This window comes from Manis pentadactyla, chromosome 3 (genome assembly GCF_030020395.1).
Source record: "Manis pentadactyla isolate mManPen7 chromosome 3, mManPen7.hap1, whole genome shotgun sequence".
NCBI lineage: Eukaryota > Metazoa > Chordata > Mammalia > Pholidota > Manidae > Manis > Manis pentadactyla.
In genome coordinates, this window is record NC_080021.1 from 143,069,404 (window position 1) to 143,092,679 (window position 23,276).

The following is a 23,276-nucleotide window of genomic DNA, read 5'->3' on the forward strand; positions in this document are numbered from 1 at the left end:
ACTGAAGACAAGGCACGGTTGGCCTACTCACTCAGTGCCGAGAGGAAGGGGGCAGGGCTCCTGCTGGCACTGAGAGGCTTCCGGGACCGTCGTGGTGGCATTTGCTGGAAGGAGAGGAGAGTGGGAGGAGGTGGCCAGATGACCAGTGGGGATTGTCCTTCCCACACCACAAAATGCCAGCTTTCTGGTCGCTGCCTTAGTGCTGACTGTGCTGGATATAAGAAAATGGGGGCAGTCTCTCATAGTATTTGTGAATTTCAAAAATTCAAAAAATTTGCAGTTAATATAGGTGACTTTGTTTTTCCCTTCTCATTTACTTGTCGTCTGACTTGTCTATGAATATAACTTCTGTCAAGGCCTGTGGGGCTCTAGTTATTGGTCAGTTGTGTATTATTTTGCTTCAGAGACAAATTTATAGTTATCTGTGCTTTAGTATGAAATTAAAGAAGTCTAGGGTCTTTTGTAGTGTCTGCATATGTATGTGTCTGTAGGGGGTGGCTATGAACACAAACTCCTAATGTGTGTGTAGAAGGAGCTGTTCTGTCCTTAAGAGATTGAGTTGTAGGAAAGGGATCCCCCATTGTTGCTTGAGATGATTAGTTTAAGGATTAGCAAAACGTTGGATTATTTTTCTCCTTGGCTGTAGCTGTCAGCTATCTATTGGATTGTAGTGTATGAAGTTTAAGAGGATGAAGTTAGCCCTTTTGGTACCAGTATGCAGTTAATCCCTGGAAAGCCCATCAATAACCCAGCTGTAAGTTTCTTTATAAAACAAATTCTCCCTAGGAGAATAATGCACAGCCTGCTACCAAGAGGAGAAACTGAAATGGCTACAGGTGTGGATCATCTAGCTCTACTAACTTACATTGAGTGACATATCCTCCACTTAAAATTCTAATAGTCCAGTCCTTCTATTAATTTTCCAAAGGGAAGGAACAATACTACAAAGAAGTCTTTAATACACCCTCCCGTGGTTGTACTTTTTTACTGAGGGTACAATTAGGTGTATCTCTGTGCAAACTCAAGACTTGGCTTCAATGTCTGGCTTCTTCTGAATGGTCAGTGTACTTTTTAGTTAATTGAAAAACTTGTTTGAAGTGTTGTTTGCTTTTTAATTTCCCCACATATTTTCATATGATTTGTACTTGATTCCTTGGAAGACAACATTATAATATTTTTCCTCTTTTGAGAGTAGAAAGTAGAACACCTCATTTTAGGAGTTACACCTATGCATTTTTAAAAATTGATATGTAATTTACATACCATAAATTTACCCTTTTAAAGTATATAATTCTTTGAAGCATGCGACTTTTTAGTATATTTACAAATTTGTGCAATCTTCACTACTAATTCTAATACGTTTTATCACTCCGAAAAGAAACCCTGCGTCTGTTAACTTTCAATTTCCTTGGCCTCCACACCCCAGCTCCTGCAACCACCAATCTTTCTGTCTCTTTGATTTTCCTATTCTTAATATTTCATATAAATGGAATCATACTATATGTGGCCTTTTGTGTCTGGCTTCTTTCAAGGTACACAATGTTTTCAAGGTTTATTCATGTTGTAGCATGTGCTTGAATCCTTTTTACTGATGAATAATATTCCATTGTATCAATATACCAATATATTTATCCATTCATCAGTTGATGGACATTTAGGTTGTTACCATCTTTGGCTATCATGAATATGCTGCTATTAACACTTGTGAACAAGTTTTGTGTTGACATGTTTGCTTTTCTCTTAGGTCTATACTTAGGAGTGGGATTGCTGGGTCATACGGTAATTCTGTGTTTAACTTGTTGAGCAACTGCCAGATACTATTTCCCAAAGTAGTGGATAAGAATTCCAGTTTTCTCCACATTTGTCCAGCACTTGTTACTGTCCATTTTTTATTGTAGCCACCCTAGAGGGTGTGAAGTGGTATCTCATTTGTGATTTTGATTTGCATTTCCCATGAGCATCTTCTCATCAAAACTTTGGAGAGGTTTTGGAAGTGGATCTTCCGAAATGAACATGGCTCTTTAAAAAACTAATCTGGGGACTCTCTTGTCCCCTCCTGGCATGAGCTGGGAGCTCTGTCCTCTCACTTTATTTCTAAATAAAAGCCTGTACCTTGCTCTCCTAAAAAAAAAAACTAATCTGATTCAGACCTTCAAGTACCAGATCTCTGTTGTGGTCCTTGTCAGAACTCTAACAGTCATCCAGGGCAGTTGGGACTAGCAGGTGGTGATCATGCAGGATGAGTGGGCTTTGTGTGGATTAGCTGAAATGCAGAAAGAAGAAAGATGAGTTCGATCCTTTTCAAAATTTTAGGCCTTCATCCTGGTGTCTGCCTACATATAGGCATCAGTTCTGTCTCTGTCTGTCATTTTTTTGCATTGAGATAGAGCCTTTCAATGGATTCTTTTCTTTTTTTAAACTGTCTTGAAGTGGCTTGAGAATTCTTGGCCCCAGTAAGCAGTTTCTGCCTGTTTGTCACTCCTGCCCTTCTTCACGCAAGAGGCCATTCACGTAATGGGAGGTTTTCAGATAATTCCTATAGTGTCCTTCTGGTTTCTGCTGCCACCAGCTCTTTCCCGCTTTTCCCACTTGTTTACAATTTTCTTTCTCTGCACTCTCCCAAGATAAGAGCTGAGTATTTTAAAGAACAGTGAAACAGCAGGAATCAAGAGTGATTTGGAGAGAACTGTCAACAAATGCTACTTTTCACATTTTCACCCCTTTAAAGGTGTTTAAATACCAAATGCTACAAATGCCACTTACTGTCTTGCTTTTAGCATTAGAGATGCTGCCTTGGGGCCTGATTTTAGTTCTGATTGGATTCAGTTTGTGATCTGTGTGACATAGTTTTCCCTAAGGTTATAAAGCAGGTTAAGTTTCAGAAGATGAGATTGGTGTGGTGGTTGGTGATAAAGAGCCTAGCATCTAGTGAGGTTAAGGTGGTGGGTGTTGGCCTTTGTTTCATTCTGGCTGCCCCTTCTAGGTGTTAGGTTAGCTTCATGGTGACAAACATGTGCTACACCTGTTTTAGAAACAAAAAATGTAGAAACCACTGCACCATTACATTCAAGCAATGAACGTAAACAGCAAAGGTAATTTTATTATAGTAACATAATTGACCCAGGCCGCACTAGATAACATGAATTAAGATTCTGAAAGTGTGGCTTTTGTTTGACATCTATAAAGTTACTTTATTCCTTGTGGGTTTTCATTATCATTAACTTAGGGTTGGGTATTTACTTGTCTCACTCCCAACCTATTCAAATTGTTTGGGTGAGTGCATTCATTTCCTCTTTCCACCTAAGCCTTTGCGGAATCATCTTTGAGGTGCCAGGACCCTAGTGTGTAAATGTTCCCAGGGTAGCTTTCCCAAACTGTTTTATGCAATGTGAAGGTTTTTTAATTTTGTTGTTGTTAATTTTGAAATTGTTAGAGCCAGCCCTAGGAAGCAGATGCTCATTTTTTTGAGTTGTGACAAGGTATGTGATGGCATTGAAGGGATAGTGAACAACTGAATGTAGAGAAGTATTTTTTTTTTTAAGCAAAAATTTGGCAAGCCACTTGGTGTAGAAGAACATGAATTTTAATGTAACTGGACAGAATTCCACCTTTGATCTAGACTAAGATTTCTCAGCCTCAGCACTGTTGACATTCGGTGTTTGTTCATTCTCTGTGGTGGGAGTCTGTCCTGTGTATTTTAAGATGTTTAACACACTTTACCCTCTCCTTCCCTCAGGAATGACAACCGTGAATGTTCTAGGCATTGTCCCCAGGGTGGGGGTAAGGGGGTTGTCAAAATTGGCCATTTGAGAACCACTGATGTAGACTGATAAGCCTGAGAAACCACCTCTATGGATAAAAACCATCACTGGTCATGAAAAATGGCTTTTCTGATAGCTTTACAACCGTTTTGCTTGTGTATTCTGGCTGTATAAATCCACAGGCACTAATGTAAAACAAAGTCTATTAATTAGTGGAAGGAATAAAGGGTGGAAGGTTGAATCCCTTCCCTCCTCCCACCCTCCTGCACCCCAGTCACCCCCTGTTAACACTGAGAAACATTTCATAGTTTTCCCATCAGTATGTGCAAGTTTCGGTCCACAGAGGACCACTGCATGCAAATTCCCCTAATTGGCAGAGCCGTTGGGTTTTTTGAGTGTTTGTTGGCAGTATAGCAATGCCATGTCAGTATCTCTTTTGTTCAAAAATATGTTTTTAAAGTAGCATTCGTGTTTTTTCCTTTTGGTGAAGGTCACAGGCATTAGATTGTTTCAGGTAAACCTTGTTGAGAGAAAATGTTCTTCCAAGGACACATGGGGCAGGTGGGCTGCCCTTTTGGAGTTGTTTGTCTTAGATGTGAGCCGTTATTCATTTCAGTAAATGTTTTCTCTTAGAAAGGACACCTTTATTTGTGAAGTATCTTCTTTTGAGAGAAACCAGAGCTCTGTGTTTTGGCTTCATTTTTCTTTACACTCTTCCTTGGAAGAGAGTGAGCACAGGAGATCCTCCTTTCTCAGATGTAAGGACAGGGTGTGGGAAGTGGGGACTAGAGAGAGATCTAGGAGTCAGAGATCTAAGAACAAATTCCCATTTGTTACAGCTGTGAAGGCCACATGGTGAAGGTGGATTTATCTTTGTGTAAATGTCGATGGTATAGGTGGATTATCTCCATGTATGCAGTAGTATATGCCCTGAAGAGCATCTTACCTGGGAGCGGAGAGAAATAGGGTGTCTTCAGTGGATAAAGAGACCACCCTCTCTGCCTTTCCCATGCTTGAGAACACGGTAACTCCTCATGTATATGACCAGGCTGCTGGGGTCACAGGAGAGATGCTGTTGTAGGAAACAAAAGGTTGGTAGTGCCCATTTTGGCTCTGAGCCCCATGCCAAGCCACTGTCTCATCTGTGAAATGGGAGCCGTTATGCCCACTGCCCTGCTTCAGGGGAGTGCTGAGCTGAGGCCACAGAATGGACATGAGAGTACCACCTAGGGGCACTGCATGGAGAATAAAGAAGTAGGTTTAAGGCAGTGGCATCTGCGTTTCTGCATCTACAGCCTCCATAGTTGTGAGCCATGCTGTTGCTACATAGTGTTCTTTACAGTTAGATAGGATTTTGCTTTTAGGGAAACAAAAAAGTCACTTTCAGGTTGGCCAAGCTAAGGATGGAGGAACTCCAGTTGCTTCTGATAATGGATAGCCAGTTGTTCCTTCAAGGGGCCTGGAAAGCCAGAGCAGGGTGGCGTGGGTGGGGCGGGGGGTGGTCACCCAGGGCCAGTTAGAATGTTGGAAATCTTCGTTGATAGTTGTTAGCCTGGATGTTGGCTTTAACCGCGTAGGTCAGCTTCACAGCTGTGGCAAAGCCCCTTTATTATGTAAGCCAGTCTTTTATTTCAGTAATACATCAGAGAATGCTTTCCAGTTCATCTTTCCAAAAACTAACTTGGGTTTGGCAGAAAATCTCTACTTCCTTCTTATGTATCTGAATATTACTTGTGCATGCCTTTGCTCTAGCATAAAATGCCACCTCTGAAGAAGTCTTTTGCTGCCTCCATTCTGTCCATTCTGGATTTTCGGGCAGCGGGCTGTGCAGGCAGAGAGGGTGATAGGGTGCTGTTCCCCACCCTGTAGTTAAAATCCTTCCCCTCTGCTTGGCCTCTCTCATCTTGTAATCAGTGCTCTGCTTAATTACCCCGCTGTGCTTGCTTGTGTATGCATCACTGCATTTCCCCCCCAGAAGCCGGACATAGCTCTTACTCGCCAAGTAATGATAGTAATTGCTGGTAGGCAGACCTGTTCCTCATCCTTCTCCAAGCACATTTCTTATGGCAGGTGTCTAGTTCCTAATTAAGTGCTAATGAGCATGCCTAGTGGACCGTGATGCCACAGCCAGCTTCCTCAGTTTTATGTCTTGTGATTGGTGAGCTCTTAAAAGGTGACAGAGCAAGAATTAGTGTCTGGGATGACAGGAAGGTGATTTTTCTGCTTAAAGGGAAATTGTTATTATGATCTCAAATGGTGAATGAGTAGTTTATAAATACTTTCCGAGAACACTATTGATGCTGCCAGTGCTGATCTCTCCCCCTTTTCCAATTGCTCTCTAATTAGATCTGGGCTGTCTTTGGAAGGAAGTTTAAAGAGAAGGTTGGCTCCTAAAGATTTTTTAAAAGATGCTGGACATGGTTGAAAATTTACTGTAAAAGACTGTCAACACCTGATTTCTGCTGCTTTCTCTTGCTGTGAGGGTGGGAAGCATGTTTAGGATTCAGTTAAAGATCAGTGGTCTGTCTGGGTGGAAATCACTGAAGATCTGGTGTGAAGATTTAATATATTCAGTGCACACAAGGGGGTAATAAATAAAACGAGTAATTGAGTCCCAGAGAAGTGAACACAAATCAGAATCTTAAGAATTTTTTAACATTACACCTTAGAAATTGAGCTTTAATCGTTTTTACTGTCTCATCAAATCGAGTTTGATGTTGGACAGCTGAAATGTGCCCAGATTTATGGTGCAGGGGCCATTTCTTAGATACCTTTTCATTTACTACAACATGCTCTTAGATATAATACATGATTCCAACAATACTTTTTATTGTGAACAGATTCATTGCTTCTGTAATGAGTTAAGTGATAGATGCAGAGGCATTTGGGTATGGGGGCGTGGGTGGCCACGGTGGGAGTCCTGCCTGTATGCCAAGAGCGTGTTCTTCATGGAGGTTCTTGGCCTCTCTGGGTCCTGGTGTTTTCCTCTATGACAGTAAGGCTAAGGGCGTGGGGCTCAGGAGAAAGGTAGGGATAAACACAGTTCCATGTCTAAGGTTTCTTCAGCTATGGCATTTCGGGCCCACTGGGGTCTCCCTCTGTGTCTGGTGGGACATCATCGAGTGCAGCCACAAGGGTGGTTCCTACAGGACTTACCCCTAGACCCCTGATGGGAGCACCCTGGCCATTTCCTCACTGCTTTGAGCCTTGGTCCCTGCTGGGAACTGGAGATACCATTAGTTCTCACACTTCCAGGAGGGTCTTATGAAATAAGGACTCACAAGGAGCTGGCTGGGAGGCTGGGTTCTTAAGAGATGCTAGTTCTTCTTGAGTCCTGTTATCTAAGGATAATGCTTAAGTTCTGTCTCATCATACCATTGTTGTAGTTAACACAAGGGTATGGGGTGAAAGAGGGTCACCTAGGAACTGCTGCCCAGTAAAGTGTAGTTGCTGTATGTGGGATCTACACATCATGCACACCTGTGCCCTCCCTTATTTTAACCTTTGGGCAGTCATGATGAGTCTTAAAGCTGTGGCGTCTTAGGATCAGTAACATACCGGATTTCACCTCCGGAGGTGCTTAGAGACGGACCTAATGTGTGAGTGCTACTGACTTAAGGAGACTTCCTCCTGATACACAGCTGTACCTGCAGAGGGTGAGTCGCACCAGAAAGCGACACTGCTGGCTGAGGATTATATTTTAGGAAGATGGGGAGATAACTGAGTAGACGAAAGCGTTTGATGAACTGAAAATGCTAATCACATTTTCTCCCTTTCTTCTTTCTGTCTCTCTCTGTTCCCTTCACATGTATGTTGAACCTCCTGTTGTTTCCTCCATCCTCTCATGTCATGTCTACATTTCCCCTGGATGCTGTCGCCGCCACCACACCTCCTCTTCCTCCTCCTCCTCCTCTCCTGCCATCACCACCACCCACAGCAGCAGCAGTTGCAAGCACAGCATCTTTCTCATGGCCACGGACCCCCAGTGCCCCTCACGCCTCACCCTTCAGGACTTCAGCCTCCTGGAATCCCGCCTCTCGGGGGCAGCGCTGGCCTTCTGGCGCTGTCTAGTGCTCTGAGTGGGCAGGCTCACTTGGCAATAAAAGATGACAAGAAGCACCACGATGCAGAGCACCACAGAGGTGAGCGGCCGGGCAAGCCAGATTAGGACATTGTCCTGACACTCATACAGTGCTGCAAAGTTGTGTGCACCGCTAAAGAAAGCCCCAGCCTATACAGAGAGCAGAAATGAGCTAAGAGGAACTGTCACAAAGCTTGGCCACTGAAACACGGTTCTCCCTGGAAGTTTTCAGGGTTTAACGTGGGCATCTGTAGATTTCTCGATCTCGTTAGATTGCAGGCATCTTGACATCTTGGCAACTGCCTAGTTAATGCCAGTGGCCTGTACCATATTATGGAAAACTGTTAACTGCTTAATTGGGTAATTTTCAAAGAAAGTAATGTTGTTAAATGGGGCGAAATAAGTTAAATTTGAAAGTGAATGTGTTCAAATGAAAGGTTTGATAATTGCATCTGTTACTACTTAGCTTCATAGACTTTAATTCTAACATGCATTAAATATTGGGCAAAATTGCACTTGACTAATTTTTTGGAAGAAAAGTAATTTATTCTGTCAAGAAATTAAAAAAATAGGCTTTGTGTATGGTTAAACTGTAAATCTTATGTTTACAAAATACTGTAATTTTCAGGAAATCACTGTATTAGGAATGTGCAATGTCTTATATAAATAAAAGCCATTTTTAAAACTGTTTGGGGCTTGTGTTCTAATTATTCCCCCCTTTTTTTTATTTCTGTTTTTGCCTCTGTGTCTGAACGGGCATGTCTGTGCGTTTCTTGGTAACCTCGGGAGCAGACAGAGAACCGGGCACAGTAAGTACTCAAATGCCTGCTGCACATCAACACACATTCTTCTTCCTGCAGTGCACCCCAAACTGCCTTTCTTTAAATACAGGCATAGACACCCATTTTATTTTGCCTTTTTCTCTCAGGACCTGGTGTTTCTTTTTTTTCCATATGACTCCCTCCCTCTCCCCCCTTTTTTAAAAATAATTTGGGGGACTTGTGTTAGATACAAGGGACATGATTTGGAGGCAAAGCTGTGTGCTGTGATTACTCACTTGGAAATACACTTGATCTGTCTGTGCCCCCAGACCCACTTTAAAAGTGTTTATCATTGCATTCTGAGTCCAGGTTGCTTGCAGTTTAAGAGAATTCATTTTTATCTTACATTAATTTTATAGGCAAGAGGTCACAATTCATATGTGAAATTGATTAGTAAGTGTTATTTTCACCCAGACCCTTCTTCATCCTCTGAATGCATCTTAGTTGCTAGGTTTCTATATCTGAGTGTCTTTTTCCCCATAATTCCATAATTGTTCTTGGAGTGTGAACTTAGATTCATTTTAGACTAAAGAACTGAGTGTCTGAGCTTCGAAACAGGAAATTTAGTGGACGGGGGCTCTGTGCTTACAGAGTTCATCTATGCACTATTGTAAATCTTACCCATTTTACATTTGGACATTTGATCTGTACAGGTGTTTGCCAGTTACCTGAGGGGATATGTCTGTCTAAAATGCATCTTTCAGATGTGGTGGAGCAAACAGAGTGAGAAATTGGCCCCTTTTCAGTTACAGTTTTTGTCCTCTTTCAGCCTCCTTTGTTCTGAACATGGCAGTGTTTTGACCATCTTAAATCTAAATATAGTAAAAAATTGGGATACTAAGAGTTTAAATTAGTCTGATACTTTTTTGTTACAAGTTTGGGGTCAAGATACATGTCTTTTCAGTTTGAATAGTTTCGGTTTTTTCCCCACCTTTTTGTGTAGGATAGTAGCTCCTTTTGGAATCATCTTTGAGACAGATCTTGGTGTACTTCATGTGTCAGGATGTGTTGGGGAAAACGGCAATGGTGAAAAGGATGGAGTAGCTAGTTTAAAAATTCTTAGGTACTATGAGTTTTCTCTGGAAAATGTTGGAAGAGAAAAAATTATAGCTAAGGAATAAAATCCCCTACTCCCAAAGTACAGACTTAAGAAAAACTGACTGATTGATGGAGGTGACCTTTACATTTTGTTGTTTCAGTGTCCCTGTAGATTATTATCTTTCTCTGCCATTTTCATTCAATAGAGTACCAAGATTAAAAACCCTAATCCTGGACCAGCAAAAGATGGTGTTTGGAAAGGCCAGATCGTTAGTTTGCTAAGTGTTTGAATTTATTGAGCTCATTCTAGACTTGGGACTATTTTAAATTAAGTTTTTGTTCTCAGTACCACTGCTTCACCTTAAATCACTATGTATATACTGAGCACTTACTATCTGTAAGGCAATATAGGAAACCTATCTGCAGTTAGAAGTATGGAGGCACACACATTACAAGCCCTTTCTCAACTGAGGAAAGGAGACAAATACTAGAAGACAGAAGATTGGAGAAAGTTTCACCAGGAGGTAGAAAGGGGTACCACGGTATGTCCCGCTCTGAAATGCCAGTGTCAGGAATGATGAAGAGACGTTTGCCTTCTCAAACCAGGAGAGGCATTTTCCATACCTCTGTCATTTCTGAGTATGTCTAATAACCTCCTATTTGTATTTTTGGCTGAAAAATATAATAAGCAAGAACTGAATCCATTGGGGAGATGATGATGAGGTGGAGGAAGGAGTTACACCCTCAAAGAAATACAAAATAGGTCTTAAATTTCAGGCATCTGTGTGTGGGGGTGTCTAAGTCCAAGTGTTGAATTAGCAGTCAGTGGATTTCCAAGATAAAATGTGGATATGTCCCATCAACCCATCTACAAAATAATATAAAATAAATGGTTAGTGTGTTATGTGCATGTCACCTTTTTCACATCAAAATTTTATAAGTTTTAATGATTTCAGTGGGTATTTTCAGAATAAGTGTATACACTGTACTTCTTGCCTAATTACTGTAGAAAACATTTGGTGATGATGAAATAAAATGGGAAACCTAAACATTTAATTTTGTCTGTAGAGAAGACTTAAATTATTTGTGTCCATGTAAGTAGAATTTTGCCACAGTTATATAAAATGAAGTAGCTCTTTAAACTTCGGGTAAAATTGAATATAAGATGCTATGGGTAATAAGATGATGTGTACTGTTAGAGCCTAAGGTATTACGGTACTTACCTATTTAATAAAGTGGTGTGAATCACAAAGTTGAGTTTTACTTGGCGTGTAAAGTTCAGTTGACCTCTGTGTACAGCTGTATGGTGTTTTCACCCAATGAGAGGTTAATAGCAGGTGTCTTGGGGTAGTGGTTTTCAAACCATACAGCCTCAGGATCTTTACACCTGAATTTAAAATTATTGGTGCCCCAGAGAACTTGTGTTCATTGTGGGTTACACATTTTGAAATTTTTCTGAACTAGAAATAAAACAAAATTTTTAAATCCCTTAAACATATGAAGAACTGCTTAATTTGTGTTAACATAAATACTATTATTAATGAAGAATAACTATTTTCCAAAACAAAAAGTGATAATGGGAAGCGTGGCTTTGTTTTGCACACTTGACTTGTAGGAGGGTAGCTGGATTCTCTGTGTTGCAGAACACAGCTTCGTTGAAGAAACTCTGCCCTTAGAGGTTTGTAAGGGTCTGTATAGAACCTTAGGGGTCTTTGGACAAAACTCTTAAGAACCTCTGTCATAAACCAAGACTAAAGAGATCTGAAAAATTCCAGAAGTTTTTCTTCTCTTCTTTCTGTGTTGAACAAACATATTATTTATATCAAGTGCAAAAGTTGGACTTATGTAGATCCAGAAGGAATGTGGGTGTGTATGGATTTTTATCTGTGAGACTGTAACTGGTTCTTAGGTAGTTTGTGTTTATTTTTAGTGACAAACTTCTTCCATTTGCTAGCTTACGGTTTTATAGTATGAAAAATAATGAGCCTTAACATAACCTGTTCTTACATAAAACCCAGGAAATTTAAGTACTGAGAACAGAGTGAAGTATAATCTAGCCATTGTTTTTAAGTTTCTTGTTTCTGATAGGCATGAATGATAAAGCTAGTAACTTTTAAGAGGTTTATTTTGCTGTTTGGCTGTAGGTTTTAAATTAAGATTTGACTACTGTTTTTCTGGTTCACAAAAACTTGTTTGCTCTTTTCAAGCATAAGCCTACTTCTCAGTGCTACTGTTGAGCGGAGAAATGTGAAATGATCTAACAGAGGACTTTCATAAGTAATAGTAAAAACTTTGGTGTTTCATGTAATTTAAAGATGAATTGTATTAAATTTTGGCTGAAAGCAATATCATTTAATGAGTCTGCTTGAAAGACTTGAAATTTGAGAATTGACAAAAAGGTGTATGACTTTTAAGAAAATACGATAGAATATGTGTTTAAACACAGCTGCTCCATGAACAACGCTGGGCCTAAGGTTATTGACCCTTAAGCAGTCGAAAATCTGCATATAACTTTTGACTTCCCAAGAACTTAACAACTTGCAGCCTGCTGTTGACCAGAAGCCTTAGCAATAATATAAACAGTTGATCAACATATAATTTGTGTCTGTATTATACACTGTATTCTTAAAGTGAGGTAGAAAAAAGAGAATGTTTTTTCAAGTTGTCAAAAAACTCCAAAAGCTTCCAATATATTGTTTGAAGGTAATCATGTATAAGTGGACCTTTGCGAACACATGTAGTTCAAGGGTCAGCTCTACTCTTACCATTTAACAAATATTAATTGAGCACTTACTATGTGCCAAGCACTGTGTAAGACTCCACATGTACTTCTTCCATTTTGCAGTATCTTTAAGTATCACAGTCAAATTAGACATGTGATCACTATAAGAACATGGGGAAAAGGGAGGAGACTTGAGGGCCTGTGGATATAGGCAAGGTTCATGGGTGGGCCTCAGAAGGTCTGAATCCCTCAAAAATTGTATGGGGGGGGTCGATGCTGTTTTGCATAACTGGGAGGGAAGATCATAACTTCGATCAAATTCTCAAAAGGGGTTCCTGACCCAGAAAAGTAAGCACTTTCATTTACTTTAGAGGTCATAATGGTGCAGCACCATCATTTATCAGTAAGACACCAAGCTCATGGAGGCTGGGTACTCTAGTCATATAGTTAACTGATGAGGGGGAGATTTAGATGGTGTCTTTCTGAAGGACTGCGTTGTCACTCCCATAACTCACTTCTAAAATTATTCATATTTAGAACTTAAAAGTAGTCATGACAGTCATTATTTAATATAAGGTGGTGTGTTTATTTTGTTTTTCTTTAGCTGTTCTACCTGACTAATTGATTGACAGCGATAGGACTGGATCCTGGTTAAAGACCGCCAGGATTTTTTTCTCAGAATGACTCTGCATTTATAGAGTGCAAGGAGGTTGCAAGATGTGAGTCTTGCTTTGGAGAATCCTTTACTGTTGGTCTTTTCCAAAAAAAAGAGTGTTTTGAATATTTCGTTAGCTCCCAGTGGCTCTTTAGGACTGTTGGCAGCATGGAGAGCAGTAGAAAGAACAACAGGTCTGGACAGAGGCAGACCTCAGTAGAATTCAGGCTGCACAGGCAAGGTTTTTCACATCCTTTTGAACTTTCCCCTAGCCTTATCTATAAAATGGTGGTGATGGCTGCCTCATAGGGTGAGGTTTGGGGCCACAAACAGAAAGTCATCAAACAGAGCATAGCAAGCATTGAGGAATGTCCTCCTGGTCTCTGCCTACAGAGTGGCAAAACAATAAATACATTATTAATTATGCTCAGTGTAGTTTCTAGTGGTTTCCTTTTCTGTTTAAAACGTGTGAGGCAGTTGTGGGCATTAAGTTAACAGTTTTTCTTGGTACGTCTGGGCTATGAAACTGACCCCAGCCACTAATGAACTTGATTATTAGTCTGATGCTATGCAAAATTGTTGAGGTGAACAGAAACTAGGAGGAGGTGTTTTTACCTTAATGTTGCTGAATGTGCTTTGACCTGACTTATGTCAAGGAACTACCTGGGAATGAAAAAACTGACATGAGTCGCCTGAGATTTTATTTAGGCACAGTGGAAAACACTCAGCCTTCTTAAGTTGCCTCAGCAGATTCCCCTTCTGGCAGAATTTAAAACTGTGCGTTTAAAAAAACAGGTCCTCTGAGAAAACCAGCATTTCAGCTGTAGAAGGTTGAACCCTGGAAGGAAGGAAAGCCCCAGAGGTTTCTAGATCATCAGGAGTGGTGTGCACCACTGTGGGTGTTGTAACTCTTCGGGTAGTTAGTGGGCCTGTGTGTAACTAGAGAAATGTTCTGGTTTTCTTGTCTGTGATTACTGTGAAAATAGGGCATCTTTTCTTTGAAAAACCAGAAGCAGGTAGAGAATATTTTCTCCCCCAAAACATTTTTCAGATATCAGTTTGTGCTCAATTAAAAAACTTAATGCCCACCATGTACAACAGGTTTTAAACATTTGTATTTTCCTTTTGGCTCCGTAATAATTTTTATCATTTCCCCTGAAGTGTAGTAAGCAACGAACTGTGTCTCCGTCTTTTGGATGAGGACACGGAGGAAAGTGCCATTAGGTACCTCTGTCACTCAAGGGTCAAGTTCTGACCATGTGCTTTTGAAAAAGTTGTAGGGCTTTTTCTTGTATTAGAAAGAATCCCATCTGGTCTGGAGAATGGAGAGAGGCAGTAACAGCTAAGGAACTCTATGAAAACACACTTTTAAAAAAGGTTTGAACTACAGATTCGATTTTCGCTGTCATCAAGATCCTGGTGAGAATAAAGGTGTCTTGAGGTAATTTAAAGTTTACTTAAAAACAATTACTGTTATATGTAAATATATGACACTTATAAATTATGAATTATATTGTTTTACATATTCAGCTCCAAAGTGTTTTTTTTGTTTGTTTTATGTGGAAAAGGTGGGTGGAAAGATAAGCTGAGGACGACTTAGCTAGTGAGGCTGAAGGTATCTTATGGTGTAATACCCCTTCCAGTACAAATACTCACTGGGTCTGTGTATCTATCTACATGGCTACATTCTTCCCTGAGAGTTCTGACTGCATCATGCATCAACTGAGTTCCTAGATGGAGGGGCAAAAATACACTGGTTCTTTCCATATTTTGCATTTAAACTATACAAAAAATAGAGGTGTACCCTTCAGATCCACTTCATAGGCAGGCCTTCTGAGATGTGATGTGGTTGCAAAGTGGACACCTTTCTATACACCTGTGCTTTCTTACACTTTTTGCTGTTGACAGGTGGGGACCTCTTTGTTAGTTTTGTGTGTTAAAAATGCATATGTTGAAATGTCAGACAGAGTCCATGAATGACCCATTGGACTGAAGCAAAAAGTACAGGGCAGGGTGATGGCTTAATTGGTACCAGGTGTAGATGGAGCAGGCACACAGATGTGATGGGGTGCGTCGTTACCTAATTGTTTTAATGTTCACCGGGAAGTTAATTGTCAGTGTAGGGCCTGCTAGCAAATTAGGTTCCCACTGCCTTAGTGTAACCGAGGATAAATGAGGTGTCATGAGTTTCCAATCTGTACCTCTGACACAAACACTTTTCCTGCAGGGAGGAGAAAGTTCCCAAGGGGCATCAGCATGGCAGCTAAGAAATCCATTCGAATAATGTGCATTATTTGCACATTAAGGGAGCCTGTCTAGCTTTTGCTATCTCCAGGAGCGGGTTTTCCTTTCAGATTTGCTGCGGGTGTCTCCCAGGGTTAGATGTGGTTGGCAGAAGAGTTGCTTTGGGGTCTCAGCATAGATGAAGGATACATGAAGGCTCCATAACAAGCATTCTGGTATCACTAACGTGATGTTTCATTAAATTGGCATTTTTTCCGTATTTCCTGGAGCTTGCCTTCCAAGATAGCTCAGCATACATGAATAGCTGTTACTGTTAATTTGCTGAAGAAAAATAAAAATCTTGGAACAAGACTATACAGACTGGTATTTATCCATATTAACGTAGCTGGGTTGCTCTACCTCTCGAATGGTTGTTCAGGTAGAAACATCATTGTCCAGAGTTGTCAGAATAAAGGGAATACAAATTCCCATCTTGATGTTTTCTTTTCCTTGGCTCAAGGTCAACAGATTCCTGCTTATACTATTAACTTCTTTTAGGAAGTATGGCTTAATAATTATAGTTGGATCTTTATTTTTGTTTTAAGAGATTATACTGTCCACTTTTACCCATTAGGTTCAAACACTTTGCCAACTCTCTAGTTAGCTTGTTCCCTTGAACTACATCAAGGAATGGTCCTGGTACGTATTTTTGTAAAATATGGTTCACCCAGTTAGGAAACTTTGGTCTGGATTTGCCCACTCAAGGTAGTGTGCACCAACTGTAATATTGGGAGATCTGCTACTGTTTCATCTCCTTCTCAGTAGCTCCTTTGCTCACTTATAACTGTTCTTCACTATCACATTACTGTTAGTGCAAAAAGTGACCCACAGGAAACATATGTTAATCATAGCGAACAATTTGCCACTGTCAGTGCAGATGCCCACCGAGAGTTTGTTCTAGAATTACAGAATTTTTGTGAGGGAACGGTCTCTTCTTGGGAGGCATGTTTTCTCTGTTCTTGTGCCTCACCTAGTCATTTCATGTGTGGTTTCTATATATAAATGGAGAGAGAAGGCTCATGGGGCTTGTGAACCCTCTTCTGGTCTCTGGTATGGAACATTCCAGGGGGACCTGTTTTTCTCTAGAGACTTGCCTCTCCCTTTACCAGTTTACTGGGCTTTGGACCTGTGTATATGCAAGCGTGAAAGGTGCAGAAAACCATCATTATTTTAGAATTTTAATTTGTTTTGAAATACCGTGTTTTCAGATCATGACTTCCTCAGATTTGTAATCTTCCCAATGGGCTGTATAAATTTGAGTTCTTAGAGAAGACGTAATGCAAATAAGATTATTTTGTTTAGATCGTAACAGAATTTTAAAACAAAATCTTTAATATAGTCTGGAAATCCCAATTCTTGGGACGTTTGTAATAGAAGTCTGCCCAATAATTACAGTGTTTGAAAACTTCTGGCAGATACTTAAATCATGCCAGCTGCAAAGTGAAATAAAACATCAAGTTTCTTGGCTAGAATTAGAATCTATCCATTAGTGTGATCATTCTGGTTCTCATGTTAATCGAAAAAACTCTTTAATTCATGGTTAAATATTTGTCAGATTAAATACTTGAAAGCGAATTTTACTTCATGAATGCTGGTTTGTAGATTCAAATCTTGCAAAATATGGATTCTGGGAAGAGAAGTCTAGTGGCAAATAGGTTGGCAGTAATTAACAAGGTACAAAATGCTGTGGATATCTGGGCTACTTTTGTGCTCTCTGCTGAGGTATTTTTTAGTGTGAATCTTGGGTTACATAAATATCAGGATTCATGAGTGGAAAGGCAGGAATTTGGTATTGATTTCAGGTCACTTTAAAGTAGGCTGTAAAATGTTCCTTTAATTTTAAAATGTATGTGCACAATTTTGGTATGGTAGTCGTAAAACCAAGTAAATTAAAGTTTATGTGTGTGTGTGTGCACGTGTGACTGGTTAGGAGGGGGAGTCAGCAGGGCAGCATGCATTCAGCATTATTATGTCACATTAGAATATCACATGGTTGAGTGTTTGTGGTTTAAGAGCCAGTGACTTTTAAGTGATAAGTGTTTGGATTCAAGTACATAAATTGAGTCTAAGAATCACTCTTCTGGGCATGGCGACAGTGACTTAATAGGAAGAGCTTTTTGACTTGACTAAGTCGCCCCCAGTCTCTGCGCATTCTCCAGATATAAGGAGGTGGGAAAGTAGGGTCAGTATGTCTTTTAAGGTTGCTTTGGCCTCTTCAGAGGTTTAATGCTAATACTTATCTGTGTTTCAAATGTACAACTTGCTAAAAAGAAAAAAAGCGGTTACTCATTCAAAAACACAGTCTATGAAGCAACTTCAGTTTCATCTGTTGCAAATAGCTGCTTAAGTGTTGATTAAATGTTAATGTTAAATGTGGGTCTGTCTTATCCTAGTCCAGATCTAACAAATCGAAACAGAACCCTGAGTTTTGAAGGATCCAACCATATTCAGTCAGTACCCAGGTATAATCATTATCTTTATTCTTAAAATATGTATAAAATGGCTCATGATGACCGTCAGATTGACTGTATTCCACCCCTGAGCCAAGAGGAACGGAAGATGGTCCTTGAGGAGAACACAGCTTGAGGAAGGAAGACTTGGGAGACACATCAAGGAATGCCTGTGAAGTCACATTTGGGTTTCTGTGGGGCCCCTGAAGGAACCTCAAAGATCAGGGTTACCTAGGCAGTAGTTAGCCGAAAGGCGGTGGTTGAGTGGAGTTCATTAGGCTGAACTGTTTGCTTAAATCAGGAGCAACAGTGAGAGCAGTGCCGGGGCTGGACAGCGTCGGGGGCAGTTATACACGGAAACTGGGTTCATAGAACGAAGGTGAAAGGAGGTGTTTGTGCTCAGTGGGGCTGCTATGGCAGCCCACACCCCCTGACTGTGGCTCTCCCAAGCCCTTCCGGCCCACACTGTGCTGCCTGTGCTGCCTTGTTTTGAAAGCGTTTTACAGCATTAGAGGTGTGATGAGACATTTTGTTTCATAACTTGTCAAAGTCTGCCATTTGAATGGGGCCAATTTTCAGATAAGTAAGCGGGGGTGCTAATTACTAGCCCTGTCCAAATTTAGAGGAACTTTCAGAGCTTTTCAAAACCATTCAGATTAGAGGCCTCATTGAAGCTGTTGAAGCAGGAATTACAGTAGGAGCTTCTAACACACAGAAGCGGGGGTCTCAAAGCTTGATGGGCTCACAGGTCCAGCCCTAGAAAGACTATTGTCTCTAACAAATCTCATCGTTCCTAACAGAAGTGGAGTTTGTTTTATGTTCATAGTGCCACTTGACATCATTAAAAATATGACAGTTAAAAAGCTGTCTTTGAAAGGCTGAGTGGTTTGGGTGCCCAGCCCTAGTTCCAGCAGGAGTGTAGGAAGTGACACTGGAGAGAGACTTGAACTTTAAAATTGCCAGTGGACTCTGATTCTGTGTCACGTTCTGCCACGTGGGTGGCTGTAGAGTTGAATACCTTACAGCCCTTAGTGCATCTGGGCACCTTGGAGGAGACTTCAGGGCTGATATCACCTAGAACACAGATGTGTTGGGGCACTTTGTACACATGAGTGTGAGCTGCTCCCCGCCAGCCCCTGGCTCAGCTTTCCCGAGTGCCTGTTAGCACTTTGCAGGAGTTTGTGAAGTCTCCTGTGTCCTGTCAGGCAGTGGGCCAGGGTCAGAGGGGTTGGTTTTTAGCAGACATTTAACCAAAGTAATTAGTTCAGGGATCCAGCCAGCTCACCTTTCAGCCCCACACACTGTGCTGAAAGACCTTACTCAGAGCTTCTCTATGTTGAATTGTACCAGCCCCTCCTACCTACTTTTTTGTAAGCTGGCATCTGTGTAGCTTGAATGGTCAGAAATGAAAGCTCTGCTTGCATCCGACTGGGCCCCTGAAGTGGGCAAAGAGGCGTCAGATTGCCTTCTGGGCCCCAGTTGTGATTTCCGCCTGTGTGTAGTTGAGCTGGGAACGCTCCCATGGTGGGGTCCACAGACTTCCCTGGGGGAGCTTTGAGGGCTGGCCAACTGGCTGATTACCTCTGACTTGTTAGAAACAAAAACCCGTGGCTTTTAAAAAACATGCCTTAAAAGATACACTTCTGGTGTGTACCATTGCAGTCGAAGTGGTCTAACTTAAAGGTTTCTCTTTTCCCTACTATTTTAAATTGTGGCAGAGAAAGGTAGTATTGTCTGTGGGCCCTAGACATCCCCCTTCCTAGTTCTCCAACATCTTTCAGAAATGGGGGGTTATCTGGGCTTTGCTGAAAGGAGGTATGCCAGCTCATTCAGCATTGTTCACTGCAGTAACACATCACTGAACAAATCACCCCCTTGCATATGCTAATCATGCACTTAAAAGGCCTCATTGTAACGTGTTCTGTTGCTTTAGCCCAAGGGGAGATGGGAATTGAAGGGATGTCATCTTGTCATATGACCCCCCTTCCCCCAGATATCTAGAATGCCTGTTTTCTTCGGGTCAGCAGTTTGTACTCAGCACATGGAATGAAGTATTCTGTGTGGTTTGCAGAAAAGATTAGTCCTTGTTCCTGCTTTTGTGTGTGGGAGCTGGCCTCGCTATTGAAGATTCACTGGCTGAGATTCCCACTTCGGGTCTTGAATTTCAGTGCTCTTGGCGAGGAACACCAAATCTTAGTTTCAACAATAAATTAAAAGAATTGAAGAGCTCTTTGTTGTTGCTGCGGAAAATGTGATTTGCCTTTTAGGAAACCATGCTTTTAATCCCACCTGCTCTCTTTGTGTCTTTTTAGAGTGGTACACATGGACTCTTACAAGTCAGAGACTATGTCTAATACAGTAATCTCAGGTTTTGCTCATAAACCATTCATATTCCTGACCAGGAAGTAGTGGGGGAAGGACCGAAAATGCACCCCCATGTAAACAGCAAGCTTCTGTTTCTCTAATGCTAAACAGGGCAGAAGAACATGTTGAGTGAATAGGGCCTGAAGGACCTGCCAGGCTTTGCACAGTTTGATTGCATGGTCAGTGTCTCCCTTTTAAGTGCTTAAATCTCTGCCCTCAAGGTCTTCAGACAAGACAAATTAAATGGAATGAAAAGTTGTGTAGGTATCACTTTTTCTAAAAGAGCTATCACATCCAGTTTGGGTTTTCATGTCCAGAGAGACCTGGGATGAAGTCTTTGATTTTTTTTTTTTTTTTTTTTTGTCTTATAGAGTAATTCCCTCTTGGTCCCAGACAGTCTAAGGGGCACAGATAAACGCAGAAATGGGCCTGAATTTTCCAATGACATAAAAAAACGAAAGGTGGACGATAAGGACTCCAGCCACTATGTAAGTAAACAAAGGACTTGAAATAACATTTGTTTTCTTGCTCACCTTCTAAGTGAACATACAGGTGAACTCTAAGAGCTTAGTGATAATTCCACATCCTTTAAAATAATACTCTGAAGAGGATAGGTCCTTACAGGGTATTATTTCTCTCTAGAGCTATAAGTTATGCTCCTGCCAGGCTCCTAAGCTGACTATTACATTTTGGGTTTTCTGGTTTAGTTCTTCCTAAGAGGGGATACAAGAATGCAGGCCTGGCTTCGTGGGCAGGCAGCCTGTGCTCTCAAAAGCAACCTGCCTTACCCTTGGTTTCATGCTCGAACTCTTCTCACCATCTCAATTTCTGAACAAGGGCCTGCATTTTTATATTGTCCCAGTCCCTGCAAATTTGGTAGGTTGGCCCGCTAATGTAATCAGGGTGATTTTTGATGCCACGAAAATACCTTTTTGGATGCTACTCTGATAAGTATTCAGGCCCATATTAGGTCTTAAGGCTGAGTTCTTCCTCTTCCTCAGCAAGCAATTTAGTGGTACAAGTCCATGGTCAAGAAAAGAAAATGGAAGAAACTTTGGAGGCATCTAGTTCAAAGCTGGCAGATGTGCTCCCATGACCACTTGATGAGTGAAAAGCTCTGGACTCAGATCTGGCTAAAACCACATTCACGAGGAGAGCAAACCAAGCCACATGGCCACTGGCTCTGGTCACAGGTTCATAAAGCAGCTGACAGATGACTTGGAGTTTCCTTGTATGTCCCCGAGTGTCCATTTCAGAATGGACAGATCTGCAGGAACAGTACGAGAGCAGAAGCTGAATTTGGCCACTTCCTGTTGCTGTCTTCCCCCGGCTGGCTGGCTGGTATTGGTATGCAGGCTGTGGAGGTTTCCATCCTGGGCCTGTCTGCCTCCTGCTGGCTGGCTCAAGCCTATAGCTAACAACGGGTTACATTTCTGAACAACAAACCGAGTTAGTACCAGCTACTGTGTGCTTTTAGAGGGATTGTTTCATTTAACTCTTAAAACAACTGTGAGTTTGGTACCATTGCCTACATTTTATAGAAAAAGAAACTGGAGTGGATTCTTGCCCAAGGTCAGAATTAATGGCTGAGCCTGGAGGCAATCTATCTCCAGAGTCAATGCTCTTTATCACTGTGCTAGGATTCCTGAACTGAGAGCAGAGTCAGATATTTTGCCAGAAGTCCTTGAAGTGGCCCACACTTTGCACTATGATAACATTGTAAGAACTCAAGTTGTTAGTTCCCCACACCCGAGCCCAGGCTTTTCTTAGCATATAAAGTTGGCCCCTGCTTATCTTTTGCCCAGAACCAGTGCCCAATACAGCTACTTTTATATATGGTATCAACTGTTAATGAGCTAGTCAGAAGGTTCATGACATGACATGCAGAAACTTGGAAATTTGCCAGTGACATAATTCCTCGTTCTGCATTAGGCTCATGTAGGTAAGTTGTTTAGTATTGAGTGATCTAGAATCCATAGTGGGTAATGTTTGCATTTATGCTAATAGTTTGCACACATTATTTGTTTGTTCTTAATTGGCAGTAACATTGGTAAAATGTTTTGTAACCTGTTTTGTAACTTGCTTGTACTAGCTATGTCTAGTCATATAGGTAATTGAGGGCAGTGTATTGAAACCATATGGAGAATTTGGGACAACGGCTTCAGACCTTAGATGTTTGATGACAGGTGTATGCTGTACCATAAGGTTTATATTTACAGAATACGCAAAGTCCCATAGAAAGCTAAGATTGAAATTGCAGACTACTTAAAGATTCATATATGAGTTTCACTGTAATAAACGAATTGTTGCTGCTTTTTGCCAGTTTGGTTTATATACTACATTAGCAGTTTTTGTAAATTTTTTTTCTAATAGCGAAGTCTCCTTGGCTTATGTGTTTTCACCACTACCACCACCCTCAGGTTACCACCTGAAGTATTTGTCCTTTTCTGTGTGCTTTACTAAGAGAAAGCAAATTTTCTTTAGTATTAATTTTTTCTCTATATTACATGAAAGTAATTCTTTCAGTAGACCATTGTTTGAATTACCCAGGCTTCCTCTTGCTTGTAATTTTGTGTTGCTGCTAGTGAACCGCACCATGACTTTACAGAAGTGGCTGATGTGTAACTAACAGCATGCTGTTGAACAGAGCAGATTGGGTCCTTGCCACATAATGCTCTAGGTTCAGTTAAAACATTTAAGACATAAATTTAAAGCTGAGAGTAACTTTCTAGCTGGACTGGGAGCCTTATGGAAGGTGCACGTGGGTAATATTTGCATTTATGCTAATATTTGCAAACATTATTTGTGTATTCTTAATTGGCTGTAACATTGGTAAAAAGATTGTTTCAATGACAATTTAGTGGCCTTACACCTTCTTGAGAGTTAAGACCCTTTCTGATACCCTGCTTCTTCCACATGCCTGCCCATGGTACTGTTACTCTGTGCTAAGGGACATAGGCCTTTTGGCAAAGAAAGTAGACTTTTTCAGTCCTCCCTAACTTGACATAAAAGTGATCACATAATTAAATTGACCAGCTTTTCTGAAGCTTTTTCAAACTTGGTGCAACTTTGGAGTGTCCCTCTGATTAGTTCACTTTTTG

At 41.0% G+C, this 23,276-nt stretch overlaps 1 protein-coding gene across 9 annotated transcripts in view; it reads left to right on the top strand.

The window, feature by feature from the left end:
• TLE1 (TLE family member 1, transcriptional corepressor) overlaps nucleotides 1-23,276 on the top strand; it is an 80,517-nt gene that overhangs the window by 32,987 nt on the left and 24,254 nt on the right. For 5 of the 9 annotated variants that reach the window (XM_036893486.2, XM_036893483.2, XM_036893481.2 and 2 more), the window contains 3 exons: nucleotides 7,699-7,903; nucleotides 8,635-8,651; nucleotides 20,547-20,663. In XM_036893486.2, the coding sequence (XP_036749381.1) occupies nucleotides 7,699-7,903; nucleotides 8,635-8,651; nucleotides 20,547-20,663 (339 nt within the window). The remainder of the gene's footprint in view (nucleotides 1-7,698; nucleotides 7,904-8,634; nucleotides 8,652-20,546; nucleotides 20,664-23,276) is intronic. The other 4 variants (XM_036893482.2, XM_036893491.2, XM_036893485.2 and 1 more) reach the window with 2 other exon arrangements.